Genomic DNA, 26608 nt, shown 5'->3' with positions numbered 1-26608 from the left:
AAGTGAGGCCGGGAACCCTGAAATCTCCCGCAGGCCCTGCGTGGGCGGGCCGAGGACGCAGCTGCGGTCAGGCGCTGGAGTCCACGGCGCCCTCTGCGGTGGTCATGCTGGTGCATGTGAGGAAGGCAGAGTGCGGGTGCCGCCACCTGGCCTGGGGACGGACACAGCCTCAGCCACCTCTGCAGCCCACACCCTGGGGCCTTGGGTGATCACGGCCACCCCACATGTCACTGCCGTCGGGAACCCTTTGACTCCCCTGCTTTTCTCCCTCCTGAGCCTAACTGTCATTCCCTAAGCAGGAATCAACAACCGGGGTCGCTTTAAACTAAAAGCTTTTTCTCAGCAAAGGAAACTACCGACAACGGGAAGAGAGAGCCGACGGGGAGGGAATCTCTGCCACACGCACTTCAGAGAGAGCACTAATCTCCAGGGCACACAAAGAACTCAAAAACTTCACGCCAAGAATGCAAATAACCCAATCGAGGAATGGGCTAAGGAGCTGAGCAGACACTTCACAGAAGATCTACAAGCAATCGACAGATAGATGAAAAAGTGCTCAACATCTCTAGTAATAAGAGAAATGCAGATGAAAACCACCCTAAGATTCCATCTCACCCCAATTAGAATGGCGATTATCAAGAACACAAGCAATAATAAGTGTTGGCGTGGATGTGGGGAAAAAGGTACACTCATACATTGCTGGTGGGATTGCGAATTAGTGCAGCCACTCTGGAAAGCAGTGTGGAGATTCCTCAGAAAGCTTGGAATGGACCCACCATTTGACCCAGCTATCCCACTCCTCAGTTTATACCCAAAGGACTTAAAATCAGCATACTACAGTAATGCAGCCACATCAATGTTCATAGCAGCTCAATTCACAATAGCCAGATTGTGGAACCAACCTAGAAGTCCTTCAATTGATGAATGAATGGATAAGGAAACTGTGGTACACAATGGAATATTATTCTGCCATAAAGAAGAATAAAATTATGGCATTTGCAGGTAAATGGAGGGAGAATATCACGCTAAGTGAAATAAGCCAATCCCAAAAAACCAAAGGCCGAATGATCTCTCTGATAAGTAGATGATGATATGTAACAGGGAGTCAGGAGGAGGCAAGAATGGAAGAAGGAGGGATTGTACAGAGGAGAATGAGGGGTGGGGAGGGGTGGGGAGGGGTGGGGGGAAGGAAGGATAATAGAATGAGGCAGACCTTGTTACCCTATGTGCACGTATGATTATGCAAATGGTGCGACTCTACTTCCTGTACAACCAGAGAAATGAAGGTCGAAACCCATTTGTGTACAATGAACCAAAATCAAAAAAGAAAAAGGGAGGCTGTGTGTGAGGCTGGGGCGGAGCAGATGGTGCTGCGGAGCGTGGCGTGCGGGGGCGTGGCAGTGCTGGGTCGGTGGGCACCTCCACCTGGGCTTGGCGGAGGTGGCCCAGCCCTGCGCCTCCCACCAGCAGGGCCGCACCTGCTCCACACCCTCACTGCTCTAGGTGCTTCTCTCTACACATGTCCCTCCCCTGTGCCGATCCACTCTCTCCTTGATTCCTAGGCTACCACAACAAAATACCATACAATTTGTTCATTAAAACAACAGAAACGTATCCTCCAACAGGCCTGAACATCAGAAGTCCTAAATCGAGGTATCAGGGCTGCAGGATCCTCCTTGCCTCTCAGCCCTGGAAGGCTGCAGGTGCTCCTGGACTTGGGGCTGCATCCCTCTGGTCTCCGCCTCCATCTTCTTGTGCCAGTGTCTTCTCCCTGTGTCTCAGTATCAGTTTCCCCTTCTCTTCTTCAGTAAAATCTTACCTTTGGATTCTGAGTCTACCGGAACCCAGAATGACCCCATCTATTTGCACACCTTTGTATCTTCTTTTCAACAGCATAATTTGCAGGTCCTGAGGGCTGGGACATACCCTTGTTGGGGGACACCATTCAAACCCCACTATCACCATTATGGTCCAGGATCTTCACTCCAATGGTTACCAGATGTGGACAGGTCTATGGTCTCCTCGTGGTGCCCAGGGGACGCTAGCAGCGGTGGCTTCCATTGACATCCTGCCCGCACGGCGTCTGCTCCCTCCCTGCTGGACGCCACGCCTGGCCTCTACATCACTACATGGACGGCTTCCCTCCTCGGCGCCAGGCACTGTGTCAGAGGCCCGGCCGGAGTCAGGACCTGGGCCGTGCAAGTTATGAATCACTGAGGTCAGACTTTGCAAAAATACTTTGTTTATAATAATGAAAAGTTAAAAATAATAATTCAAAAACTGTTGAAGAAAAGATGCTTTAACCCCATCATGAAAATAGGAGAAATTTCAAATATTTTTACCCTGAAAATTAATTCAGAGGGCAAGAGGAGCAAGCTCACCAAGAAGTGAAGACAAAGTCAATGGAAGCTCTCAGAAGTTTATAGTAGTTTCCATTTTGTACCCCAAACCTGCAAGTCCAGTGTGAAGCAGAATGAGGTTCTGGTGGCACGGGTCTGGCTGAGCACACGTCAAATGAACAGTCCTGTGGCTTTAACTACAGGACTTGGTGGTCTTTCTTTGTACTGGGGGTTGAACTCAGGGACGCTTTACCACTGAGCCACATCCCCAGCCCTTTTTATTTTTATTTTTAGACAGGATCCTGCTAAGTTGCTGAGGGCCTCACTAAGTTGCTGCGTCTGGCCTTGAACTTATGATCCTCCTGCCTCAGCCTCCTGAGTCACTGTGATTACAGGCGTGTGCCATGCCTGGTACTTTTTAATTTTTTACAAATTTTCTTTAACTTATTCTAATCAAGCTATAGGAAAATTTTCCATTGATGGTAGGAGAAAAATCACCTCGCTCAGAACAAACTAAATACATGCATTATGAGATACAAACATACATGTAAAAAGACCAAATGTCAAAAAAATGGTGTATCTTAAACTAAAAATCTCAGTCTGAGTGGTGGGGTGTGGCTTGGGGTGCAGCGCTTGGCATGCACAGGGCCCTGGGGTCAGTCCATTCCCAGCACTGGACTGGTTTTTAACCTGGACCTTGCTTTCCAGCCTATAACACGAGCAGACTGAGCACTACGTGAATCTTCAGGTCTTCTCCTAGCTCTAAGACATGCTCTCACTGTTAATGCGATCATACATGTGTACCCATGCCCACAGCAGGAACACACACCTAGTCACTGTGGCTCACTCTCCGCCAGGCAAACGAGGAAGGAAGTAGAATCTGCAGAGTTAGATCCCATCCCTTTAGCCCAGGACAGAACAGCAGCAACTGCAAATCAGTCTCAATCTCTCTCCCTCTCTCTCCCTCTCTCTCCCTCGCTCTGTCTCTCTCTCCCTCCTCTCTCTCCCTCTCTCTCCCTCTCTCCCCCTCTCCCTCTCTCTGTCTCTCTCTGTCTCCCTCTCCTCTCTCTCTGTCTCTCTCTCCCTCTCTCTCCCTCTCTCTCTCTCTCCCTCTCTCTTCCTCTCTCTCTCTCTCTGTCTCTCTCTCCCTCTCTCTCTCTGTCCCTCTCTCTCCCTCTCTCTCTCTCTCTCTGTCTCTCTCTGTCTCTCTCTCCCTCCTCTCTCTCTGTCCCCTCTCTCTCCCTCTCTCTCTCTCTCTCTGTCTCTCTCTCCCTCTCTCTCTCTCCCTCTCTCTCCCTCTCTCTCCGTCCCTCTCTCTGTCTCTCTGTCTCTTTCTCCGTCCCTCTCTCTCCCTCTCTCTCCCTCTCTCTCTGTCCCCTCTCTGTCCCTCTCTCTCCCTCTCTCTCCCTCTCTCTCCGTCCCTCTCTCTGTCTCTCTCTGTCTCTTTCTCCGTCCCTCTCCCTCTCTCTCCCCTCTCTCTCCCTCTCTCTCTCTCTCTCTCTCTCTCTCTCTCTGTCTCTGTCTCTCTCCCTCTCTCTCATTCTCTCTCCCTCTCTCTCTCTCTCTCTCTCTCCCTCTCTCTCCCTCTCTCTCCCTCTCTCTCCCTCTCTCTCCCTCTCTCTCCGTCCCTCTCTCTGTCTCTCTCTGTCTCTTTCTCCGTCCCTCTCCCTCTCTCTCCCTCTCTCTCCCTCTCTCCCTCTCTCTCTCTCTCTCTCTCTCTGTCTCTGTCTCTCTCCCTCTCTCTCCTTCTCTCTCCCTCTCTCTCTCTCTCTCTCTCTCTCCCTCTCTCTCCCTCTCTCTCCCTCTCTCTCCCTCTCTGCCCCTGGAGCGACGCAGCCTGTGTCCTCTTTGTGTGTGGCTGGAGAACTTGGTGAACGCTGACCACCAGGCGAGGCATGGAGACAGTTGAACGCTCTCCAGCACCTTAAAGAGGGGACACTGACCTGCCAGCGATCCCTTCCCACGGCTGGTTCCATTTCCCCTAAAGAGGAGGCTGCGCCTCACGTTCGGTCCCGCCCTGTGTGCACAGACGGGAGTGACCGCCTGCCCTTCCTCGTGGCCCCAGCCATCCTCAGGCCAGCTGCCCTTCAGCAGGCAGCGTCCCTGGCCTCCCGCCTCTCCAGACCCCCGGCAGGGGCGGTTCTGCCTCCACTCCAGATGGAGAAGAAGGCCAAGTGCACCGGGCAGCACCCTCCCCGCCTGCATGTCCACGTGCACGTCACGTCCAGCGAGGGCGGGCCTCGGGAATACCCAAGGGATGCGCTCCACTGCTGGCTGTCCCCAGGATTTGGCCAGTGACATCAGCCCCCGCCTGCACCTTCCTGGCCTCCTCTCCATCTGGAGCTGCTTCTGCTTCAGCTCTGAGGCAGCCTCAGCTTGCCCGTCTGGACTCCCTTCGCCTCCTGCAAACAGGAACCCAGCTTCGGTCCTGCTTCTGCCTTGCTACCTGTCCCTCCCGTGCCCTTCCTGTCCCACAGGGGGCCTGGCGGCCTCCTCGCCTGCACTGGAATGCAGGATGTGCACAAGGCCCGTCTACAAACAAAAGGACCCAGCTGGCCAAGAAGGCTGCATCCTGCGGTGGGTGCCGGTACCAAGAAACATCCCTGAGAAGCACATCCGGACGAAGAAGGGCAGTCTCTCCCCACTTCCCAATCCCAATCCTCTTATCTGGATCGAGTGCTGGACGTCATCCAGGAAGTACGGGCCTTCTGGCTGCTCCGTCACTGTAGAACTGCAGATTCCCACGCCAGGGGCTGCCTCACAAACCCGACTCCTCGGCAAGTCACGGAAAGGAAGGACCTTCCAAGAAAACCCTGCTTTCCACCCCCTGTGACCCAGAAGTCCACTTCATCTGCCCACGCCCTGGCACTGTGCACAGGTGTCCAGAAAACTGGGCCACATTGGTGTCCAGGTGCACAGTGTCCAGCAAACACCACCTCTGCTCCAGGCACCCAGCTCCCACGCTGGGCCTGGGGCCCCTGGGGCAGAGCTGCTGTGTAACTGGGCGTGCTGGACACGGCAGTCCCAGGAGTCTCACCTGGAGGTCACTCTAGCAAGGCAGTGGTGGGCACAGTGGAGCCCGCTGGCCCCTACAGGGTCTGCCTGCAGCCAAGCCATGCTCCCTGCACCTCGGCTCCACCTGCAAGCTCGGGCTTCCTTCTGCCCACGACTGGCCTGTGTGGATGTCCATCCCCAGGGCACAGGTGACTCTCAGCCCTAAGCGGGTGCTTCCAGGCTTTCCAGGTGGGACATGGGTGTCACGGGACAGTACTGCCCTTCAGCTGCAGTGGCAGGCAGACCCCACGGCTCAGCACATGCTCGGGTCAGCCTGGCCACATCCACAACCCAAGGACAATTTTTAAAACCCACGAATCACGATCCTCGCAGTTAGGAATCTGCCGTGATTCAGGTGAGGAAAAGCTCAAGTTCTTGACCAGAAACAGAGGATGGCAAAGTCAGGTAATAACGTAAACGATACCACACACCAGAGTGCGGGAAGCGAGGTGCAGGAGGTCGAGCCAGCAGGGCTGGGGCACAGCACCTCGCCAGCCAAGTGCTGGCTCTGGAGACCGAGCTCAGGGCCCGGACTCGCTGGGCTCAGGCTAGGTGAGCACTCCACCACTGGGCCACACCCAGCCCCTGGCTGTCTCCCGTCTAATCCCAAGAGCAGGTACGGAGGATTGGAGGACCGGAGGATTAGAGGATCTGATTAGAGCCCGCTGTGCTCCTACTGTGGGGGTGCGGAGCCTGTTAGGCACCGCCAGAGTCGGGGACAACAGAAGCCCAGGCTGGGCTGTGTGCTCAGCACCTGTGAGCCTCAGGGCTACTCTGGGGGGCTCTCTCCACCCCAGGACGACCTCAGACTCCGGCCTCCATAAATGATTTTGTCACCTACAGTGATATCTTAGTGGAGGAGAGCACTTTTTTCTTCTAGCAAAAGCAAGGAAGGTTTGCAGAAAGGAAATAAGACTGTGAGGTTAGAACTGTACCCCAGGCGTCCCCACCACCTGTCTGCACAGTGATTGAGAAATCTGTGACAGATGCGTCTCCCTTCACATGATATTCCACTAGCAGCCCTCAGTACCAGCCCTCAGTACCAGTCCTCAGTACTAGTCCTCAGCACCAGTCCTCAGCACCAGCCCTCAGTACCAGCCCTCAGTACCAGTCCTCAGTAACAACCCTCAGTACCAGTCCTCAGTACTAGTCCTCAGCACCAGTCCTCAGCACCAGCCCTCAGTACTAGTCCTCAGCACCAGTCCTCAGTACTAGTCCTCAGCACCAGTCCTCAGTACTAGCCCTCAGCACCAGCTCTCAGTACCAGCCCTCAGTACTAGTCCTCAGTACTAGCTCTCTGTCCACCTTCTGCAAAGGAATTGGCCAGTGGGTAAGTTGGACGGCAATGGGTAAGAGTGAACGACCTGCTCTGAGGGCTGGGACAGCTTTGCAGACTAAGCGAGCAGCACCCTCCATCCTTCCCCGCCCCCAGCTCACACACAGCCACACGCGGAGGCTCGGGCATGGCGCTGTGGGCCGCATGAGGATGAGAGGCAAACCTGGACTCTCTCAAAAGGTCCCACACAGCCTTCTGTCCTGTTGAGCCTCTGAGCCTGCTGTCCCCAAATCAGCACGCTGGGGTCAGTGAGCTGAAGGAGCCCAGGGGCTCCCCAAGTTCACAGGGGTTCCTGAGACGGTGCCCACCCCACAGAGCAGAGGTCTGCATCTCTGTTGGTTGACAAGGACGCTCTCTTTGAGGCCCTGGGGGCCACCCGAGCTTCTCTGACAGACCCCTCAATCCCTCCTGCCACCAAGGAAGGGTGGGCAAGGCCACTTTCTGCCTCTTCATTTGAAGGGTCAGCTGTGGCTCCCAAGTGGCCATCCCTTCCTTGAGAGTTCCCACAGTGAGATCCTGGACCAGGAACACCGAGGTGGCCTGGGCACATTAGATGTGCAAACCTGACTGGCCCACACCAATGGTGGGTCCCAGGTGCCTGTGCTCAAAGCCCTCCGGCCAACTGGGGTTCCCGGGGGCCTGGACAGGGCTCCAGCAGCCTTTAGCTCTGGAGGCCTAAAAAAACAGGAAGCATGAGCAGCTCCGAGGTCACTGGGGCGGCTCAGTTCCAGAGGACTGTGGGTGTGGAGTGTGGAGGAAGCAGAGCCAGCGGGGAGCAAACAAGCCCCAAGGCCGGTGGGTCCCCTTCTATCCCCACCGAGGTGTCTTCCTGAGAGCCAGCACGCCCCACTGGAACTCAACGTCAGGTCAGCGGTCAGATCTGCAGGTGCTCCGCTCCCTTGGTTTTAAATAGAGTCACCAGAGTCTCCTTTAAGGTGGCCTGCCTGTCACACAGCTGGTCTCATTCCTCCGCACCCTCGATGGCCGGTGTTCTTACAAAACAAGCAGCCAACAGCTCGGGCATTCTGAAGACGGAGCCGAGGGATTTCTTAGGAAGCCGTGCGAGTGCCCACCAGTCCCACGTCCCCTCGGAAGCGCCCTGCACGCTCTCCTGTTTCCACTGTGGTGAGCGCGCTGCAGCCACCGTGGGGAGGGACGCCCACCCTCACTGTGGGCAGCTCAGCAGACGCTGAGCTCTGGGGGGCCAGCCTGGGTCTCAGCCAGTGACCTGGAGGCGGCCACATCTGGGCAAGGGCAATGCTCTCAGCTCGAGCTGCCCAAGTCAGAGTAGGATCCCCAGGCGGACCCGCTCCTTCACTGCGTTCTGAGGGGCTGCTCCCAACGCTGCCCGGCATTCCGCTGAGCCTGCCCGGATGGGCCTGCTGGCTCCCACTGGTCTGGCCATGGACACTCCCCAGGACTGTGGAGGGTGCGATCTGGGTGATGCCTGCCTGGTGGCCCTACACTTGGCACCTCCCACGCTCACCAGCTGTCTCCAGTGACACCGCTTCATTCCCAGGAACAGCACGCAGTCAGCAAGCTCGGTGAAGCTTCAAGTTCAATGACGATGGCGTGACCTGGGGAAGTCACAGGCTGTGACATGTGACCCTGAGGCACACAGGAGGAAGGCGGGGGTCTGGCAGGCTGGTGTGGGTCCTGGCGTCCACCTGTCACAGGCAGGTACTCTGAGCCCAAGTCGTGATGTCTCCCTCAGTAACAAGGTAACGGGCCTCATGGAGCAGTCGGGGACAGGGCCTGGCAGGCGCCCGGGGCCTGGTCAAGGCTGCAGCACACCACATCTGCCACCTGTTTCCTCTACTTCCTCAGGATCCCTCACAGCCCAAGATGAGCACACACAGGGCCACCCTAGTGTGAAGATGAAATGACACCCCTCCCTTCCTGGGGCTTGGATTTGAGAAATGAGATGCTGGAGGCCTAGAACCACCAAAATGACCACAGAGGAACCTTCTAGAGGTTGGGCCCCCTGCCAGCTCCCGACTCTGAAGAAGTCACTTGACCAAGGTTGCCCCTGAGTGTTGTGACCATCTGTCTGCAGCCGGCTGCACTGGGGGGTGTACATCGCCAGCACTGGAAGCCACTGGAGCACCCGTCACCCAAGGACACGGCCCCTGGGGCCTCAGGCCGGGTTCTGGAGGCAGCTGCTGGGTCTTGCTGGGCTTCACCACCTGCAGCCCTGTGACCCCAGGCCAGTCCTGAGCACCTCCTGTTCTCTCCTCGCTCACAGGGTGGCAGGGAGGAGCACGTGGGTGAGACGTGGAGGACACAGTGGCCTGGGGATCACGAAGCCAGTGGGCGCCCGAGCCCCCCCGCCCCTCGTGCTGGCTCTTCCCACTCCGAGCCCTGGCCTGCGCGGCTTCCTTTGAGAATGTCACGGAGGGGATCCACCTCCCTAGGCCATCAATGACCCTAGGAAGTGCTGCTGGTGTTTATCAACTCCTCATGTCAAGCTATTTGATCCCGCAGGTGGGGATCGGCGCCCTTCACACTTCCCTCTGACAGGGAGGGTGCGTGACCCAGGTGCTGGCCAGCAGGGCAGGGCTGCAACGGGGTTCACAGCAGACTTCTGACTCCGAAGCCCACGTCCCCAGCACAGCACCTCAGTGCCTCTTCCGCCGAGAGTGTTTAGCTGAGGGGTGCGAGGCCTGGAATCATTTCATTAAAAGAAACAGGAAAAACCATAAGCTGGCTCGGAGTACGGCTAATTCATCTTAGCCTCTTTCTATTACACATCAGCTTGGAGTTACTGCAAAGAACGGGAACTGTGTCTTCTATAAGACGACAGGAGGACGTGGTTTACAGCAGGTGACTGCAAGTGCAGGAGCCACGTTCCTGGACGGCCTCTCTTTGGGTGGCAGAGGCCGGGCTCACCTGGACACCCACACTGCCCTGTCCTGCCACCCACGGCCAGTCAGAGCAGCAGGCATGACAGCCTCCACGTTCAAACATGAAAATCTAGCCACAGACTAAAATACGCAGGGCCGATAAGATCTCGCACCCCCAAGGTGGCCTACATCAATCTCCCTCGCGAGGCAGACTCTGAGGTGCAATGTTGTGGTGGAGCTTTGTTTCAGGGGTGGAAACTTCCACTCCACCACTCACAAATGGCCACGGTTACACACAAATAGCCTCAAAGGTCATCATCCAGTGACCTGGACATTCTAAAAAGAACTCCAGAAGGAACAAGGCTGCACTACCTGTCTGCCACCTGTCAGTGCATGAGTCTTAAAAAAGAGACTGTTGTCAACATCTCTGAAATGAGGGTTGATTCAGTCCCAATATGACTCAAGGGTGGAAACCAGGGTGCGTCTTAGAGCAGGAAGAGTGACTGTCAGAGAAGAGCCTCAGGAAGCTGTGGACTCTGCGCGCAGGCAAAGCAGGGCACTCAGAACATGGGGATCAGAACACCCGGGTTCTGTGGGAGACACTCCGGGCTGCCTGGCAAGTGACCACGGGGTTCCAGCCACATCACCTCCGTCCCTCACAGGATGTGGTCAGAAACCTACAGGACTGTGGGAAGGCGGTGTAGGCCACTGCTCCCGAGCCAACCTGCACCAAGCTGGTATTACCATGATCAGTAGGAAAAATCCATAAGGAAGCCAGGACTGTAAAAACCAATGCTTTGGTCAAATGGAGCTACAACTCCAAAATGCACTGGCCATTGCTACTGTGTGTGGTCCCTCATGAAGCAATGCCTTAGTTCTTACCCATTGTGACCCTGGGACTGGCACTCCCACCAACTCCATCTACCCCATGGAAACTCAGGTCCAAGGTCACATGGTTCATACGGGAGGAGCCAAGACTCAAAAGCAGGTGCCTGACAAGGAACCAGGCTACTACCACCACCTAACACCCTATCTGCCAACCTCGATGCAGAGAGGCCAGTGGCTGGGGTGACCTAGGAAGTCACTGCAAGATCACTTCCATGTGCTTTTCTCCTCTACTCCCGAGCCCTCTGTGGGTTACAGGAACAGACTCTTCTACTCTGATTTCATCCGTCTGTATGCTGACCGTGAGCCAGGCCCTGGGCCAGGCAGCAGGGATGCAGGACTCACAGACTCGGCGCATCTGCAGAAGCTCAGAAAAGGAAAGCCCCAAATGACACAAAGAATGCCCGGCTCCCAGGACAGAGGGTTGTGAAGTGCCCAGGAAGGGTCCTCCTGCCCACGGAAGTCAGCAACTGAGGCAGGCTTCCCCCAGCCTGGGGAGGCCAGGGGGTTCCCCACAGAGGCCATCAGCTGGGCAAAGAAAACACAAACGCCTGAAGAGGGACACAGGAAGTCTCTGTGGGGAAGGAGAAGAGGAGCTCTGGTTTCTGGCTCACCATCAGCGCAGGAGTACTTAAGAACTCTGTGTGCAGGCTTTACAGCAAAGCCAACTCTACATGGCCACACCAGACAAGCAAGCAGTGGAAACCCAAGACAGGAAAACCATCAGTCCCAAGTGGTCTCCTTGCATTTATCCAGGAACCCAGAGGTTTAGAAAAGCATATGAGCAATGGAATTTAACACTGCACGAGGCACCCAAATTAAGCCCAAAGAACCATCCGGCCAGTGTCTAGAGAAGGCCAGGAACCCCAGGTCTTCCAGATCCAAATGGAGCACAGCTGGTAGAAATCATGTATGTCATTACCTCTATGGGTTCACCAAAACCAATAGGCAAATAAATACACAGATGCTACAGAAAACACACCCAGAGCTCAGCTGTATTTGTCCTCGCCTCCTCTGCCATGCCCAGGATGGAAGTGACTCAGCAGAAGGCAGGGCGCTGTCACCTTGCACATGACCCTCTGAATTCCAGCTGGCTTAGTAGAGCCACACCTCAGTTTCAAAGGGGAATTCATGGTTCCAAAACCAACCCTGGTACTTATCCAATGCCACCCACCAGCAGCCCTGCCTCCTGGCTTCCCTAGACTGAACTTAAAACAAGAACTTCACAAGGTGTCTCATGTGAATCCCTTGTTAGACCCACGGTCACAGAGCAGCTGCAGAACTGGGGACGTCTCCCTGCCCTGAGCAAAGCACTACGACACAGGCTCCCGCCCAGCGCCCTTCTCCGAGGCTGGTCGGTCCTCCTGGTGGCTGCGTGCTAGCCCCGTGTCAGCGGAGGACCCCAATTTATCTTAAAAAGCAAGCCCCGGCATCAAAATAACCCTCTGAGTCACTGCTCAGTCCACCGAGGCGGCTCCTACTCAGAGGCCCCGCACTCCCCGGGTGTGCTGCGGGGCTGGATGGGGGACGAGAGCGCGCACAGCGCCGGGCTGAGACCCGGACCGGAGGCCGAGCATCCGGGCCAGGGCGGCCCCGCAGCATCCTCTCCAGCCTTAGCAACAGCGCTCGGCGCGCGCAGCCAATCGCACCGCGCCCGGCGGCCGCCGAGGTTACTAGCGAGCGTTGACCGCTAGTAACCCCGCGCGGGCGGCGGCGGGCGACCGGCCGGCACTGCGCAGGCGCGGCCCCGCGCATGGGCCCCACCTGCACCTGCGTGCGCAAGGGGGCCAGGCAGGCAGTTTCCTTGCAGTCACTCAGAATTCAGACTTCGGGAGGAATTGCAAATCCTCCAGGCGGCCCCCCACCAGGCCTGCGGCCAGTCCTGCATCTGACCAAAAGGAAGCTACGTGGGAGCAGGTGTGTCCAGCCGGCACCTGCACCTGCCTCAGTAAACCCACGTAAACCCAGTAAACCCAGTAAACCCAGTAAAGCTACGGCTGTACTGGGCAGCCAGCCCCTCCCCTTCCCGTGGCACGCAGAAGACCATTGGCCAAGATGAACTGCCCCTTGGATTGAATGTCTGTAACCCATCACGGGTGGTGGTGGGGTTGTGGACACTGAACACAGCCCAAAGCTGCCCTCTGCCTGAGTCCATGATTGGGGGGATGTAAAGAGGGCTTTGCCGTCACCTCTTCTGCCTCCAGGGCTGGGGTTTGCTTATCTCATGAGCAAGGAGGGCTTAACGCAGCTTGTAGTCTGAGGCGTTCGACTTGGAGCATTCAGAGAGGCCATAGGTTCGGGTCTGAATCCTCGCCTGCCTCTTCTTTGCAAGGGGTCCTGGGCGGGCTGTTTGCTCCTGGAGAAGATGGCTGTATGAGGCGCCTTCGGGGCACCCGAGGGACTTAATGAGACAATGTGCTAAAGCAAACAGCTTTTGCTCAGTAAACATCGGTTATTTTTAATTAAAAAACACTTCTCCCAAAAAAGTGGGAGGGGATCTGTAACAACTGAGAAATCCCATAAAACTCCTGCCAAAAGGTTCACTTTCAAGATGGGTAGCTGGGGTATCAGGCGAGGGACTTTTGGTTGGAGTGCACCAAGTTCCCTTATGACAGACAGGAAACAGAAAATGTGACTCATATTCCACTGGTCCCTCAAGCTCCACCCTTACCAGGGTATGAACAGAAAACAAGAACCTGCGGGCAGGGGAGCCCACCACTGGCCTGCCCTCCACAGAGCCACTCTGGTGTCCACCTCTCAGAGCAGTGCTCTGCCCTTTTTCCTCCAAGGGCCACATGTTCCTTATTTCCTCCCCTCAGGGTAGCTCTGGATTTAATAGACTTATTGTTTTGGTCTTGGAGACCCCACCACCACCCCAGTTTGTAAGCTCCAGTCCAAGACAACTTGTTCTGCAGAGTTCCAGAAAGCAGGAATTGGATCAACTAATGATCATTACTCGAATCAACAGACAGATGCATTTTCCAAGAATGACGGTTGTGCAAACATGACCCTGCTGCCTGGGAGGCCCTGGTTCCTGGTGAAGCACTCAGACAGACCGGCAGTCTGCAGTCAGGGTGATGCAAGAGGCCTGCTCCCCGGCGTGGGAGGGCAGACGCGGGCAGCTCCAAGCTCCTGTTGGCTCAGAGATTGGGACTCTAAATATAAGTCTCAGTTGGACCTAATAACAACATTGAGGTCACTCTGGCATGTCTTACTTTTGACATGGAATGGCCTTTACCCCATGGGGCACCAAGGTGACTAACGACACACAGCTGGCAAAGTGGGAAGTGAGACTCTTGACTGCTCATCGGGCTAGATGGACTCTGCAGGCGCATCTGCCACTATCCTTGACCCGGGAAACCGCTCTTGACACCTTTTCCCACATGAGCAAAAACGCCCGGCATCAGATCTGATAATAAGCTTTCTTGGGCACAGGATGGACTTCACCATCATGCAACGGATGGAGAATTCACCACGTGGCAAACCCCATGTGGTCTTTCTAAATATTTCTAATCTGACCTGCATGGTTACCCTTGTTCCTTAAGTAAGCAAATCTGTTTATTCTAGAACTGAACTCGACAGGAGCAGGTGTATGGTTACTAAACATTTTTTTCCTGCCAATGTATAAACAAAAGAAATGGTTTCATGTTCAAGAAAATGTCACCTGTGGTTACTCCTTGCACTGGCAGATTAGGGTCTGGTTTAAGGGGAGGGCTTCAGTGGGGAACGTGAAGTCTGCATGCACCATTCAGGGAGGGTGAGTGTGGCATGCACGTCCTCGGAAAGCAAGGCAGTGACACCAGCGCCCTGAGCCGGGCACAGGCCTACCTAGTGGCCTGCAGAAGCCAGATGGCTCAAGAACAGGAGCCCTCCCAGGAGAGTGACACAGAACTGGCATGCCTAAATAAGGATCCTGCCAATCAGAGGGCAAAAGCGCAGAGCAGACACCAAGGTCAATGTCACAGGGTCATCTAAGCCATGTATAGAGGCTGTGGGGCCCTGAGATACAAGGCTTTGTAACCAGGTCAGCTGATGATGGTCTGGCTTCCCAGGCGGCACATCAGGGAGAGGATGTGCAGGCTGGAGGGGGGCTGCCAGGCCCTGGCTGTGAAGACTGTCCTTGTAAACCAACAAACACAGGCACTATGCGCTCAGTCACGTGAGTCTGCTGAGCTGGCACGTTCGTGACATTGTCTCTAAGCTTATTTGGGGGCCTCTAAGGCGGAGGTTCAAAACAGTTCCAGAAAGCCTTATCACTGAAGGTGCTGTCCCTCAGGGCCCTGAGTGGGTGGCCTGCCCATCTGTCCCCTGGGAGCCACCAAATACTGAGAACCTAAGAACTGGCCCCAGTGAGGAAGAAAGGAGCTCTCCAGTCCTCTGAGTTCACAGAGGCAACCTCGGGCTCTTGGGCTCCTCTTTGTAGACACCCCAGCCTTGAGCAAGGTATCTTTGCAAGGAGATTGGGGCTGTCGCACCGCAGTAAAAAAATGAGCTACAGCCTTAAAGAAAGATAAAGACAGGCATTAAAAGCAATTTCTCTTTACACCCCAAAGAAAGCCGCCTTAGCACAATAGTTTCCAAGAAACACAAAAGCAATTCTTTTTAGGGGACTACAAATCTCCCCTCAAGTCCGAGCAGCCCTTTGAAAACCCACAGCCATCCTGGGGATCTCTGCAGCCTTCACTGGTCAGCACCTCCATGCCTGTGCCTGTGAGCTGAGCCATACCACCTGGCACATGGTTCCAATCCAGTCGTCCTCACGGAATTCCTGAAAGGATTTGCTAGTGGTTCACCCCCTCCTCTTAGCTAGCCTGTAAGGACAAGTCCTGAAAAACAGCTATGGAAATTAAGAGAAAGCAAACTTCAACTTGAGAAGGGTGTTCAAAGGCATTTCTGCAGCTTAGCAGCAAACCAATACAGATAATCTAACATGGAGCTGCCCAGAACATTGAACCCCTGCCTGGGTTTCGGCAAGAATGTGGCTGGGTTGGTTTCAAAGTTGGAGTGGTATCCCATGGAGTGTGGCCAGGGGGAGACAATGGCCCGCTTGGAGAACTGAAGAAAATCCTCCAAACCCCAGGTGTGACTGCCTTTGTTCCCAGCCTGGACTTCTTCACAGGGTGATCCCAGGGAGCCTCTCCCCCTGCTCACAGGCTCCCCTCCCGTCGGGGTTGGGGGAGGGGACAGAACAGCGAGGGTCTGCAGGGGGCGAATTCCTCTGCATCCAGGGGAAGCTACATCCAGAAGGCTGATGAAAAGGAAGAGGGGAAGACCCCAACCGTGCCATCTGCGCAGGTTGAGTTCCCCTCAGGGCCAAGTGCTCCTGAGGCTCCTGAGGGGAACTGACCTTGCCCTGAAATCCCAGGTCTGGTTTCAGGTCCCACCTTCCCTACTGTGACCTTGGAAGGTCTCCAGACCTCATGTCATAGTCTTGAACAGGTAGAATGGACAGAATTCTCCCCGAATCTTCCAGTGTGCCAAGCCAGCTGAGGCAATGCCCTAAGGAAGTCAAATGGTTTAGGGCACATGGGTGGCGGGGAGGGCAAGCCTACAGAGCACCCCAAACACACCATCTGCTCATTGGGGCCCATCACATCCAATACAAATGAGTCCCTATGTGTATAATCTCCTCCTCATTCTCATCTCTACCTCAGAATTTGGTTTATCTGGACTCTTCTTCAAAAGTGTCCCAAGTGCTACCAACACGTGTCTACCTTATAGGAAGCTCGGGCTGTTTCCCAGAGTCACAGTAGGGGTGGTCTGAACCACAGCGTGCTGGTCCATCCCCCGATACAAGAGTCTGTGTGACGGCACCAAGGTCGTCAGTGTTCCGAATCACCCGTCCCATCCACTCAAGCTACGTGAGCGAATTCCTTGAGGGAAAGTAATTACTGTATCCAAAGCCGGTGAAATTATCCTTGGGGTGTGCTTCTTCCTCCTGAGAATAGCTCCTTTCACAATTACGCTCTCTACTAGGAATCTATTATGTGAGCTACTTTGTCCTCCAAAGACATCATTAATCATATGGTGAAAATGTAACCACAATTGAAAATGCAGGATGTTTTGTGAAACGCCAAGTTCAATGCTTGGCAATGGCCAAGCTCAGAGGGTAAAGAACATCTCCTTAAAAATACTGAAACAGACCCACTGGACAGCTTGCTTCCAAGGATGCTGAAGTTCTCTCTTCCCTGCTTTAAAATAACCAGGCGGGAGTTCACAATGCCAGCGAGGTCTCGGCCCAGCTTGCTAGTAGGGCGTTCTGTGTGGAGTTGCATTGGAGCGCCGTGTTCCAGGAGAAACTTCCGGGAATGGCTTTCCTGGAATCCTCCGGCGTCTCGGAAATGGAAAGGAACAACTGCTCCCAGCTTTGGCTGACCATGGGCAAGGCTCTTCTGCACCTGGTCCCTGTTTCCTTCACCAAACTCCAGGGCAGTCAAAACCAGGGCTCTCAAGACTTCGCCTCTCACGTGGTCCCCTCAGCAGCGCCGTGGTGTCTCGCCCCACAGTGATCGCTACAGTTAGCTCAACTCTGGGAGTTTGAATTGTAAAAACTGAAAACAGGCAACTCAGTACTGACGGCTCATCAGGTGACAGTGTAAGAGAAGTCACTCCTGTGCTGAAGGTCACCCTATAGTCACACAGAGATGACTGCCACCATGAGGAAAGATATGCAGAGAGTGGCTAGGATTTGGCCTCCCAGCCTAACCCGGTCACTGCTGGGGCCTGAGATGTCAGAAGGACAAAAGCAGGAAAAGAAGGAAGCGTCCACCCGCACAGGTGGGGCAGTCTGTGCTGACCGAGGAGCAGAGGCAGAGGCAGGCCACGTGGGAGTGGTACAAGAGGAATCCGCATACACCAGCGCCCAGAGGACACCTGCAGGGCCGCGGGGCCAGATTTAATGCATACTTTTTGTTCATGTTGGGGTGTGGCCGCTACTGGGGAAATAGGGTACCGAGTTCAGAGTCAGCTGGAGAGAGCTGAAAGGCAGGCTGGCAATGAGAGCAGGCAGCGTGGAGGGGACATCTGCAGCTATGACCCTTCAGGAGGGAACACTCCAGGCTTCCTTGGCTCTGTCCTCAGCCCAGTGTGTGACCAAGGCACCATGACACTCCTGGGGCACCTGAGCCTCCAGGAGGCCCTGCTTCCTGCTGGCTGTGTGGACCCTGGCATTTCAGAAGGCCCCACACTGGGCAAGCCATGGCCAGCATGTCCACCACAATGGGAAATTGCCACCCCAGTCCCAGGCCTGTCCCCACCTCACTCAGGAACACAGACAACTCCTAGCCTCTGTGCCCCTTCTGCAGAGTGAGAAGAGAGTGGGCAATTATTTCGCACCCTAAACTCACGCTGGAGTGGTAAACCACCTAGACTCTGATTTGTAGATCCCAGGGAAAGGAAGGACAGGGCCCATAGGACAGGGAGAACAGGGACAGAGCCAGTGCACCAAGGAGCTCCTCCGGAGGAAGAGGAGTGCTAGGGAGGAAGTCTGCCAGCAAAATCACACCTCGATGGTTGAGAAACTAATAACTGGGACACACCAGGCCAATCTCATCTGTCATCCACTCTGGCTCCACCATCTCTGACTCATGGGCAAGTCCCGTAGACCCATGTCCACCTCCTCCCCTACAGAGCCCACAGAGGTTACTATAGGACAAGCACCTACCCAGTGGCTCCTGGCTGAGCTCCCTGAGGGCCACTGAAAACAGACAGTTGTGTCCCTTCATCGCCAAGAAGCCATAACCCGGAGGCCAACTCCAATGGTGGATGTGAACAGCTTGAACGCTTAGTGAGCACAGGGTGGACAAGCCACATGGCCAGCAAGGGGGCGGATACTAGCAAACCTCAGCTGGGCAGCGGTGTGTGCCAGACTTTTTGTGCTGGGTTTCGAACCAAGATGCTGCCAGGGTTTTGCATGTCTACACGGCTGCACTGCAAGCTATCTTCATGTCACGGATGCCATCCCATCTCTACCCACGATGGCATCTGCAAGGCCACACACAGCAGATGACAGAAACCACTCTGTGCCCCTCACAGGTCTGCCACACTCTATCTACAAACCAATGAGGTCCAAACATAAGGAGCCCGCCCCACCGTCTGGTGGTATATGCTTCTATAAAACTTCCTTCGGGTTAGAAGGAAAAGCTATACCCCTGTATTGAAATTCCAACAACCTCAAAGAATGGGCCCAAACCTGACCTGGCACAGGATTTTTTCTAAACAAAACAGGCTGGCATGCTCTGAAAATGTAAGTGTCAGGTAACAGTGCTCTACAGTCGGCCCCTGAGAGGGCACAGGATCTGCTCCTGGTTGTACCAACACAGGCATAATCACCCAACAACCACCTGGTCTCACGGGTCCCAGAATCAGCCTTGATTAGGTTCCAACTTGTGTTTACAACCAAGTCCACGCCACCCACATTGGTGATCTTAAAGGTTCAGTTTCAAGAGAAACTGAGAAACAGTTTGTAGAGAAACAAAGACATGAGGGAAAAGAAGAAATAAAAATAAAAACATAATGTCTTGGTTGGTCCTCTTCAAAAAGAAAGGTTAAGTCCAGATTTGCTGGGAGTCCTAAAAGTTATATTATTCCAGGGTGCCTGAGTCACTTATTCTGATCAAAATTCCTCTCAGATTTCCAAGTTGCTTCTGGTGCTTCAGTAGAAACAAGAGACCAGCACCCTCCTTCCCCAGCCACGCACACCCAAGGAGGGGTCACCAAGGGACTGTGTGTGGACGTAAAGCCCACAAGAGGCGGATCGGGTGGACAAAGAAGTACCAGCCCAGGGAAGCATTAATGCTCTACACGCTGAAAATCAGGCGAGGAAGGGTGACCGAGGAACTCAGACGCCCATGATAACCCCTTGAGCACCCGACTAACCTGTGGCAATGTCCCACACTGAGTTTTTACCTATACAGCCCACTTTCCAACAGCTTGCTTTTCCCTACAGTCCACCAGCACCTCCCGTCTAAGAGTCCTTCCAGAGTCCTGAAATAAAATGATGGGTTCTCAGAGAGGTGATGGCAGGCGCTGGCTGCCCGGGGAGCACCTGCCTTCTGGTTAACTCTGCATGGCTGGAAGTCTGCTTCGCCCCGAAAGACTGACATAAACCACGCACAATGTCCACCAAGGACAGTCTGCAGCACCTGCCAGAAACAAGCACACGTGAACACTGCTGGCTTCTGTCAGGTTCTCAAGCAGGCGGAGCACACCTGGTCCAAAACTCTGAAACCCAAAATGCTCCCCAGTCTCTACGTTTTGAGCAATGTCATGACACCACAAGTAGAAAATTCCACATTCGACCTCACATGACATGATGCAGTTAAAATGCAGGTGCACTCAAAAATTGCATAAGGTGTACGTGAAATAGACAAAGGTCATGTTTAGACGTGGGTCTGTGCCCTTGGTACCTCATTATGTATCAGCAAACACTGTAAAATCTGAAAAAGAAACCTAAAATCTGAAATACTTTGGGTCCCAGGCATTTCCCATAAGAGCTACTCTACCTGTAATAATACCACCAAACTTTACAGTCACTGTGAACTTTTAGATCACTTAATTCGAACTTCACTTCATGGCTGAGAAGAAGCTGGCATAAAGCATTAAATAAATCAGCCTGGATGGCAAAGGCACGGGAAGGGAATCTCAGTCGCCCCAGACCTAGATTTTCCCCAAACGACCAGTGGCCTCCATCACAGTCTCTTCCCAGTTGGGTGTCCAGACCAGCCTCCCTCCCTACCTTTCTTCCTCCACCACGGTCCTTCGGGAACCGAGTAGGAAAGGTCCTTGAACTCAATGTTCACAGCTGCCCTCCGGGGCAGGGAGGAAAAGCGCTGGGCCTCAGTGAGGTTATTGTCCACCTTCTTCAGATGCCCGTTCAGAAGGTCTGTCTCAGCGTCGTCCACGTTGCTGGACACCACCTCGTCCACCGAGACGCACACCGACTTAGGCTCCGCCATTGCTGCGGAGTAACTGCTGGCATTCTAGAAAAACGAGGAGGAAGCACGAGATGTGTTATCTGGCCTACGGACATCAAGAAAGTCAGGAGACTGGGCACGAGGCTCGGGTCATCCATTATTAACAGCACGCTTCTCTCGCCGTGAGAGCGCCTTTGGCAGCGGGCAGACACCGACCACAGGAGCTGTCACCGCTAGCCATCACTTTCTCTTCTATTAAAAAGATAAAACATTAAACTGACCTTCCTTTGGAATCATAAAGTCTAATCACAAAGCCATATTATAAGTGACTCACTTGCTTCAGTGGAGACAACACTGGCTACCATAAAAAGTCATCTGTTTATGGTCAACTCATAAAAAGAGGCTCCTAAGAACCGCGTAACTTCCTTTTGTCATCCCGTAGCAAACGCACAAGGAGAGCTGTGGGGTGTGTGGGTGGTCTTTGCACTTTCCTTTTAAATTCCCCTGGCACTTGCTACTCCCTCACCATGTCTTCACAAGAGCACTGAGGAGCGAGCCGGCTCGGCGTTCTCTCTGTCACATGCACAAGGTAACGGAGGCACAGTTCATGGAGCTGCTCCAAGTCCACCCTCAAGTGAAGAGCTGGAGTGATCTCCAAATTTGAGTCATCAAAACACATCAGGTGTTCACCTGGCTGCAGCACACCAGGGCTCATACCTCATATTTTGTAGCCAGCATGTTTTGTTTTGTTTTGTTTTAACGGTGTTGGGGTGGAACCAGAGCCGGGTACACGCCGGGCAAGGGCTCCACCTCTGAGCTGCACCCTCCACCCTTGCACTGGCTTTGAAGCTCCAGCCTGGAGTCAAAGGGACAGTAGCCTACAGGCCAGTGGAGACCCAGAGCACATATGCAAAGGAGGGGTGGGCTTTTCTCATGGCTTGGCAACTGACCCACGGGTAAGACCCAGGACCTCCAAGCACATGTGCCCGGGCAACAGACATGGTGCGGAACATTCTCTCCTGAATCCCAAGCAGTGGCCTTTCACAACACTCCACCGGCTGCGGACTGTGCCTCTGTGAGAGAGCCTGCCCCTCACTGAGCTGCCCACAGGTCACTCCAAGTGCCCTAGGCTGGGGACAGTGCCCTTGTCACTTGTTCTAAAGTGGAAACTCATTGTGTTGTTCTCGTCCCTGGGTTTGCTAACTATTTCTTATCAAAAACCCAGAATAAAACCAGAAAATGGGTTATCCATAAAACCCCCAGACACCACAAAACTCAACTGGTCACCTCTGCTCACCAGCATGTCCCCTTGAGGGCAGATGCCTGGATCACAGAGAAGCTGGAGTTACCTAGTTATCTAGAAGCTCCAGAATCTAGTTCTAAACTTGGAGGTTTTAAACATTTGAAACACAATTGGAGGGTGGGCTGGAGAGATGGGCACAGCGACTCTGGATCTCTTGGCAACGGAAAATGTAGCTTCTCATTTACTAAAAGATCTACACACCACACCCCTCGAAGGCTCTCCCACTTCCCAAAACCTTCACCAAATGAGAACTCTAGCTCATCGGCTCCAACCCACGTGGAAGGAAACAAAGGTGAGAGTAAGGAGAGTCAGCGCGGAGCACATGAGCTGTTTCAAACGCCACCCTAGGCAGGCTCGGGCATCCCCGGGCAGCGCGGGGGAAGGCTGGTGCCTATCCTGCGTGCTAACGAGACCCAAGCACCCTGCAGGAGCTCCTTGGGCTGCACCCACCTGGCTGGGTCCTTAGAGGGGTCTGGGAGACCGCTAGTTCAGTGGTCACGTGACACTGGTGATATGACAGGAACGTGCCCCTGAAGCCCAGTCTACCAAGCGTGCACCAGGGCCTTCCCTCTGCCCATTCCACCTGCCCCTTGGGCCTCACCTGCTGCTCCAGGTATCACCCGCGTGGACTCCAAAGAGCCTGGGAAGCACCCGGTGCCGGCCTCGTGGGGAGGGATGTTGAGGAGCAATGGGCAACCGGTAGCTCAGGCCTGGTTCCAAACTCCATCCCAATCGCTGCCTCGCCACATGAACGGACAGGCAAGAGTGCTGGTCCCAAGCCCAAACGTGCTGCAGGCTGGACTCCCTCCCAGGACCTCCAGGGCTGGGGTTAGTTAGGGTGGGGTGGAAGTGTTCTGGTGTCCCTCCCTACTTGTGGGTGCCCTTGACCTCTACCTCTTGGATGCGTGCTGCAGTGGATCATGGATCTCTCCCCAGCAAATAACACAAGTATCTGACCCCTGAGAAAGCTCAGGTGATGGCTTCTTGTTGAGGAAACCCCTCGGAACACAGGGAGAAGTGGCCAGTGTCCCATCCATCAGTCATGGCAGACATGAGACATCAGAGGTCTGGATTTTCCCCTAGACCCCAGATCCATCTGGTCACTCACTTACTTGTTCATTCATTTGACAAACTGAACACCAGATAAAGCCAGTCCCTTAGACACAGCCTCTGGCCTCAACAAGCCCAAGTCCAAGATTGAGCCCCAGGCAAAAAAATAAGCGATCACAATAGGGTGAGGCCTGAGGCCACAGGAGACTCACAGGGGGCACAGGAGACTCTGGGGTGGGGGCTCCGGGAAAGTCTTCCTGCAGAAATACAGTCTTGGCTGAGGTCAGCAGGTGATGGGGCAGGCGCTGGAGCACGGTGCTCCTGCAAGCCAACAGCATGTAAAAGACCTCACCACAAGAGAAAGTGGAACATCCAGAGACCTGCAGGGAGCATGCGCTGGGCAGTGGGAGAGCAGCAGGCAGGGGGCTTTGGTGTAAGACGAGACTAGAGGGGCAAACAGGGTCCCCTGGCGAAGGGCTCACAAACACTGTCAAGGAATTTGCACTTTGTCTGAGGGTTGGTGGGAGCCACAGAGGGCTCTCAAGCCGGGTAGTGCCAGGCTGGGAAAGCAAGACGCAGCACAATCCCCTCCCGCACTGTGTGACTGGGATGGGGTGGCTGCCCTGAACCAGAGGGTGGTGAGGGGGCTGGAGACAAGTGGACAGGCCAGCAGCACAAAGCTGTGTGACTAACCTGACTTGGAGTGGGGACAGAAGCTGGCATCAGGTGCTCACAATGTAAAGTACTGAAGAACGATGCCCGAGCACACCAGGGAAGCCACTGTCGACAATGGTGGCTACTGATTCCACAGCGACAGCACGCCAACCCGTGCAGACTCTAACGGTGGGGGAGGGAGGTCACCTGCTCCAACGTGGGAAGCACAGGGAGGCCTGCCTGGCCACAACCCCACGTTAGGGAGTGGCCCTGCTGGGGTCCAGCTCCGAGGGCTCCCACCCAGCCACCTTGACAAGGCGCAAGCACTGCTTAGCTCTCCGTGGCCACAGCTGGTGGGTCTGCAGGGTCACATCTGCTACGAGAATCCACTGCAGGCTGAGGAAGTCCCACAGCCCCGCCCATCATACCCCGGCCGGGCACCCACTCCCACCCTTCCTCCACAGATGTCCAGCAGCTCCGCCAGAAACCTGTGTAATGGGAGGCAGTGGCCTGTCACTCCAAAATAGACCAGCTCTCTGGAAACATCCTCAGATGAGAGCTGCCGGCAATGTAGGTTACAGCTAGCTTTTCCTCAGCCTCCTGAGCTCATTAAAAATAAAACAAACACCTATTCCCTCCCGTGTCCCTCGTACTGTTCTGTTGCTCTGTCTGCTAGGCCTCCACACCCACCCTCCAGTGCTGCATGACGTGTGGTAGAGTCTAAGTCCATTCCTGCAGGTGGAGGGGCTGGGGAGACCCTGTTTGGGCGGTTCCTGGCTTCCACTGGTGAGAATGTTTTCCTGGGTGTGAGGGGAGTGTCCAGGGAGCTTGGCCTGAGGGCTGAACCCACCAAGAGGTCTATGTGGCAAGATTGGTACACTTGAGGATATGGCAGCCAACAGAATTTTTCTTAAAAAGAGTGCCAGGTTTTCAAGGAGGAAAATGATTCTCAAACAAAACAAGGTTATCTGGAAAAATAAGCCCAGCCATTAGCACCTACCTGTGAGATACAGCTCTGGGACTGTATCAAACCACAACACAACATTTAAAAAAATTAGTATAGAAAATCTATATCTTAGAGCGTTCTGATTCATTTTCCCCACGAACAAGCCACCTCTGCAGCTCTAAAAGAATTTGAAGATTATCCATCATTTAAAGATCAGAAATTTCCTTCACATGCAGTGAACATCAGTAGCCTTCATTTTCCATTACCAGCATAATTTAGGAATTCCAAGTAAATGAACAAGTGCAAAAGGAAGATTCCTCAGGTGTTCCTCCAACCTTCAACTAGATAAAAGTAAACATGGTGAGGAGGGACTGGATGGGCTCCTTCCCCCAGCTTTTTTCCATTGTCTTTTATGCCTAGCAAGTCAAAGGCTGGGCAGTGGTAGGTGGGGGCTAGCCTGAGGGTCTCTTGGCAGCCTCTCCACCCCACTATCAACCTCCTTAACACTCCCCCATTCTATCCGTTTACACGAAATCATTATATAATGAGCTGGCGCGCGAGGCATGTTCTACAGTAACCTGTTTGGAATCACAGGATGCAGTTGTCAGAGAAGAGCATGCGCACAAAGCCTGCTACCTTTTTTTTTCTCTTGAGCTCAAGGCAAGAGGTAACTGTCGGTCAAATCCTACTGAGCTCTGCTGACTTCAAATACAGGATGCTAAAAATGAAATAAAGGAGAGGGGAGGGGGGACCCGCGCACGCTGTGCACTGAGCGCTTACAGCCTATGGGAAGGAGCCGGCAGGATAGTAATACACAGATAGATGGTGGCGAACCGGATGATCCGAGTTGGAATACGGAGGACTTGCTATGTGTACTCTAGATGGCCTGAAACCTAGCCATTGGTACCTAACTGCAATGTCGGTGTGCTAGGCACAGAAGTAAGTGGAAGGTCCTAGGATGAGGTGAGGTGGGTGGGCTGTGGTTAGTTTGTTTTCTCCCTGGTGTGAGCAAGCACGCAAGGGCAGATGCTTGACCACCCATGGGAACAGCACTTGCGGTAACTGTCTAGCCGGCACCCCTTCATCCCCTTAGAGCTGGTTCCCTCGGGAGAAGAGAGACGCACGCCTCTGCCCCACCCGGGGCTCCCCAGCGCGCAGAAAGGTAGCCGGCAGGATCCAGGCTCGCCCCTCCTCTGTCTCCCCAGGGACTCCGCTGCCCCCTCTGCGAGTAGCTGTCCCCAGGGAGCGCAGGGGCAGCGCAGGCTTCTGCTCTCGGAAGCCTATCTTCTTTGTGTTCCCCTAGACTGTGCCCAGAGTTCCGGAGGGTGGCTCGGGAAGCCCCCGCTCCCCAAGCCCACTGCCGTGTGCACCGGCAGAGAGATCGGACACTCCCCTCCCTCAGGCCCACGCTACAGCCCCTCTACAGTGCGTCAGGGTCGCAAAGGCCTCAAGCCCCTCACCAGGAGGCGGAGGAGGTCAAAGCCCTCTGTGCACTTGTGGGGTTGCTCGCTGCCCGACGCCCTACTCCTGGCCCCTCCGTCCTCTCGGCGTTCTCGGCGAGTGCAAATAGCATCCCGAGGCGCCAGGTGGCCAGGGCGGGGACCACTCGGAGTTGGGCATCCCTCGCCGGGGAAAGAGGGCTCTGGGTCAGCGCCCAGAGGGCACGCTCCCAGGGAGGGGTGTGAGGACAGGCGTGAGCGTCTTTGTGTGTTTTCTGCCCTCCTGGAAAAGAAAACCCAGCCTGGCCGCACAAGATGCGCTCACTCACCATGGCGGTGCCGACCGAGAAAGCGGCCATCAGACAGGCCATGCCCCGGGGGCGGCGGCGGCGGCGGCGGCGGCGGCGGGGACGAGGCAGCGGGCGACGGGGACGAGGCTGCGGCGACGAGGCTGCGCCGGCTCCTGGCTCTGCCGCTGCGCCCAGCGCTGGCTCCGGCTGGGCTACCGCCTGGGCCGGGCCGGCGCGTCGGCCCCGCCCCGCGCGGCGATTGGCCAGCGCCCAGGGGGCGGGCGGCCGGCAGGTGCGCGTGCTCTTGTTTTGCTCCTGCCGGGGGCGGCCGGCCCGCTGCGGGTCCCCGAGCCGCCAGCGCTACCTTGCGCCTCTGGGCCTGGAGGACGCTGTAGACCAGCCCCCGCCCGGTTCCCTGGGGTCCAGAGCTCGCGGGGGTTGGGCCAGCGCCGCCCGGGGCAGGCCCGCGGGGACACCCGACTGCGGGGTCTGGAGCTCAGAAAACCGCTGCCTGCAAACCTGGGGGCGGCTGTGTGGACCACGCAGGAGGGGGTG

General features: G+C 55.1%; 1 protein-coding gene across 1 annotated transcript in view; it reads right to left on the bottom strand.

Annotated features, from left to right (window-relative positions):
* Abcg1 (ATP binding cassette subfamily G member 1) overlaps positions 1–26259 on the bottom strand; it is a 58643-nt gene extending 32384 nt beyond the window's left edge. Inside the window, exons 1-2 of the mRNA XM_047564132.1 lie at positions 26093–26259; positions 20194–20437 (exon numbers count right to left, since the gene is read on the bottom strand). Coding sequence (XP_047420088.1) covers positions 20194–20437; positions 26093–26134 — 286 coding nt within the window. The 5' untranslated portion in view covers positions 26135–26259. The remainder of the gene's footprint in view (positions 1–20193; positions 20438–26092) is intronic.
* Between the last annotated feature and the right edge of the window lie 349 nt (positions 26260–26608).

This window comes from Sciurus carolinensis, chromosome 9 (genome assembly GCF_902686445.1).
Source record: "Sciurus carolinensis chromosome 9, mSciCar1.2, whole genome shotgun sequence".
In the NCBI taxonomy this organism is placed as follows: domain Eukaryota; kingdom Metazoa; phylum Chordata; class Mammalia; order Rodentia; family Sciuridae; genus Sciurus; species Sciurus carolinensis.
Note: the sequence above shows the minus strand (reverse complement) of the source record. Positions and strands in the feature narration are given on the sequence as shown.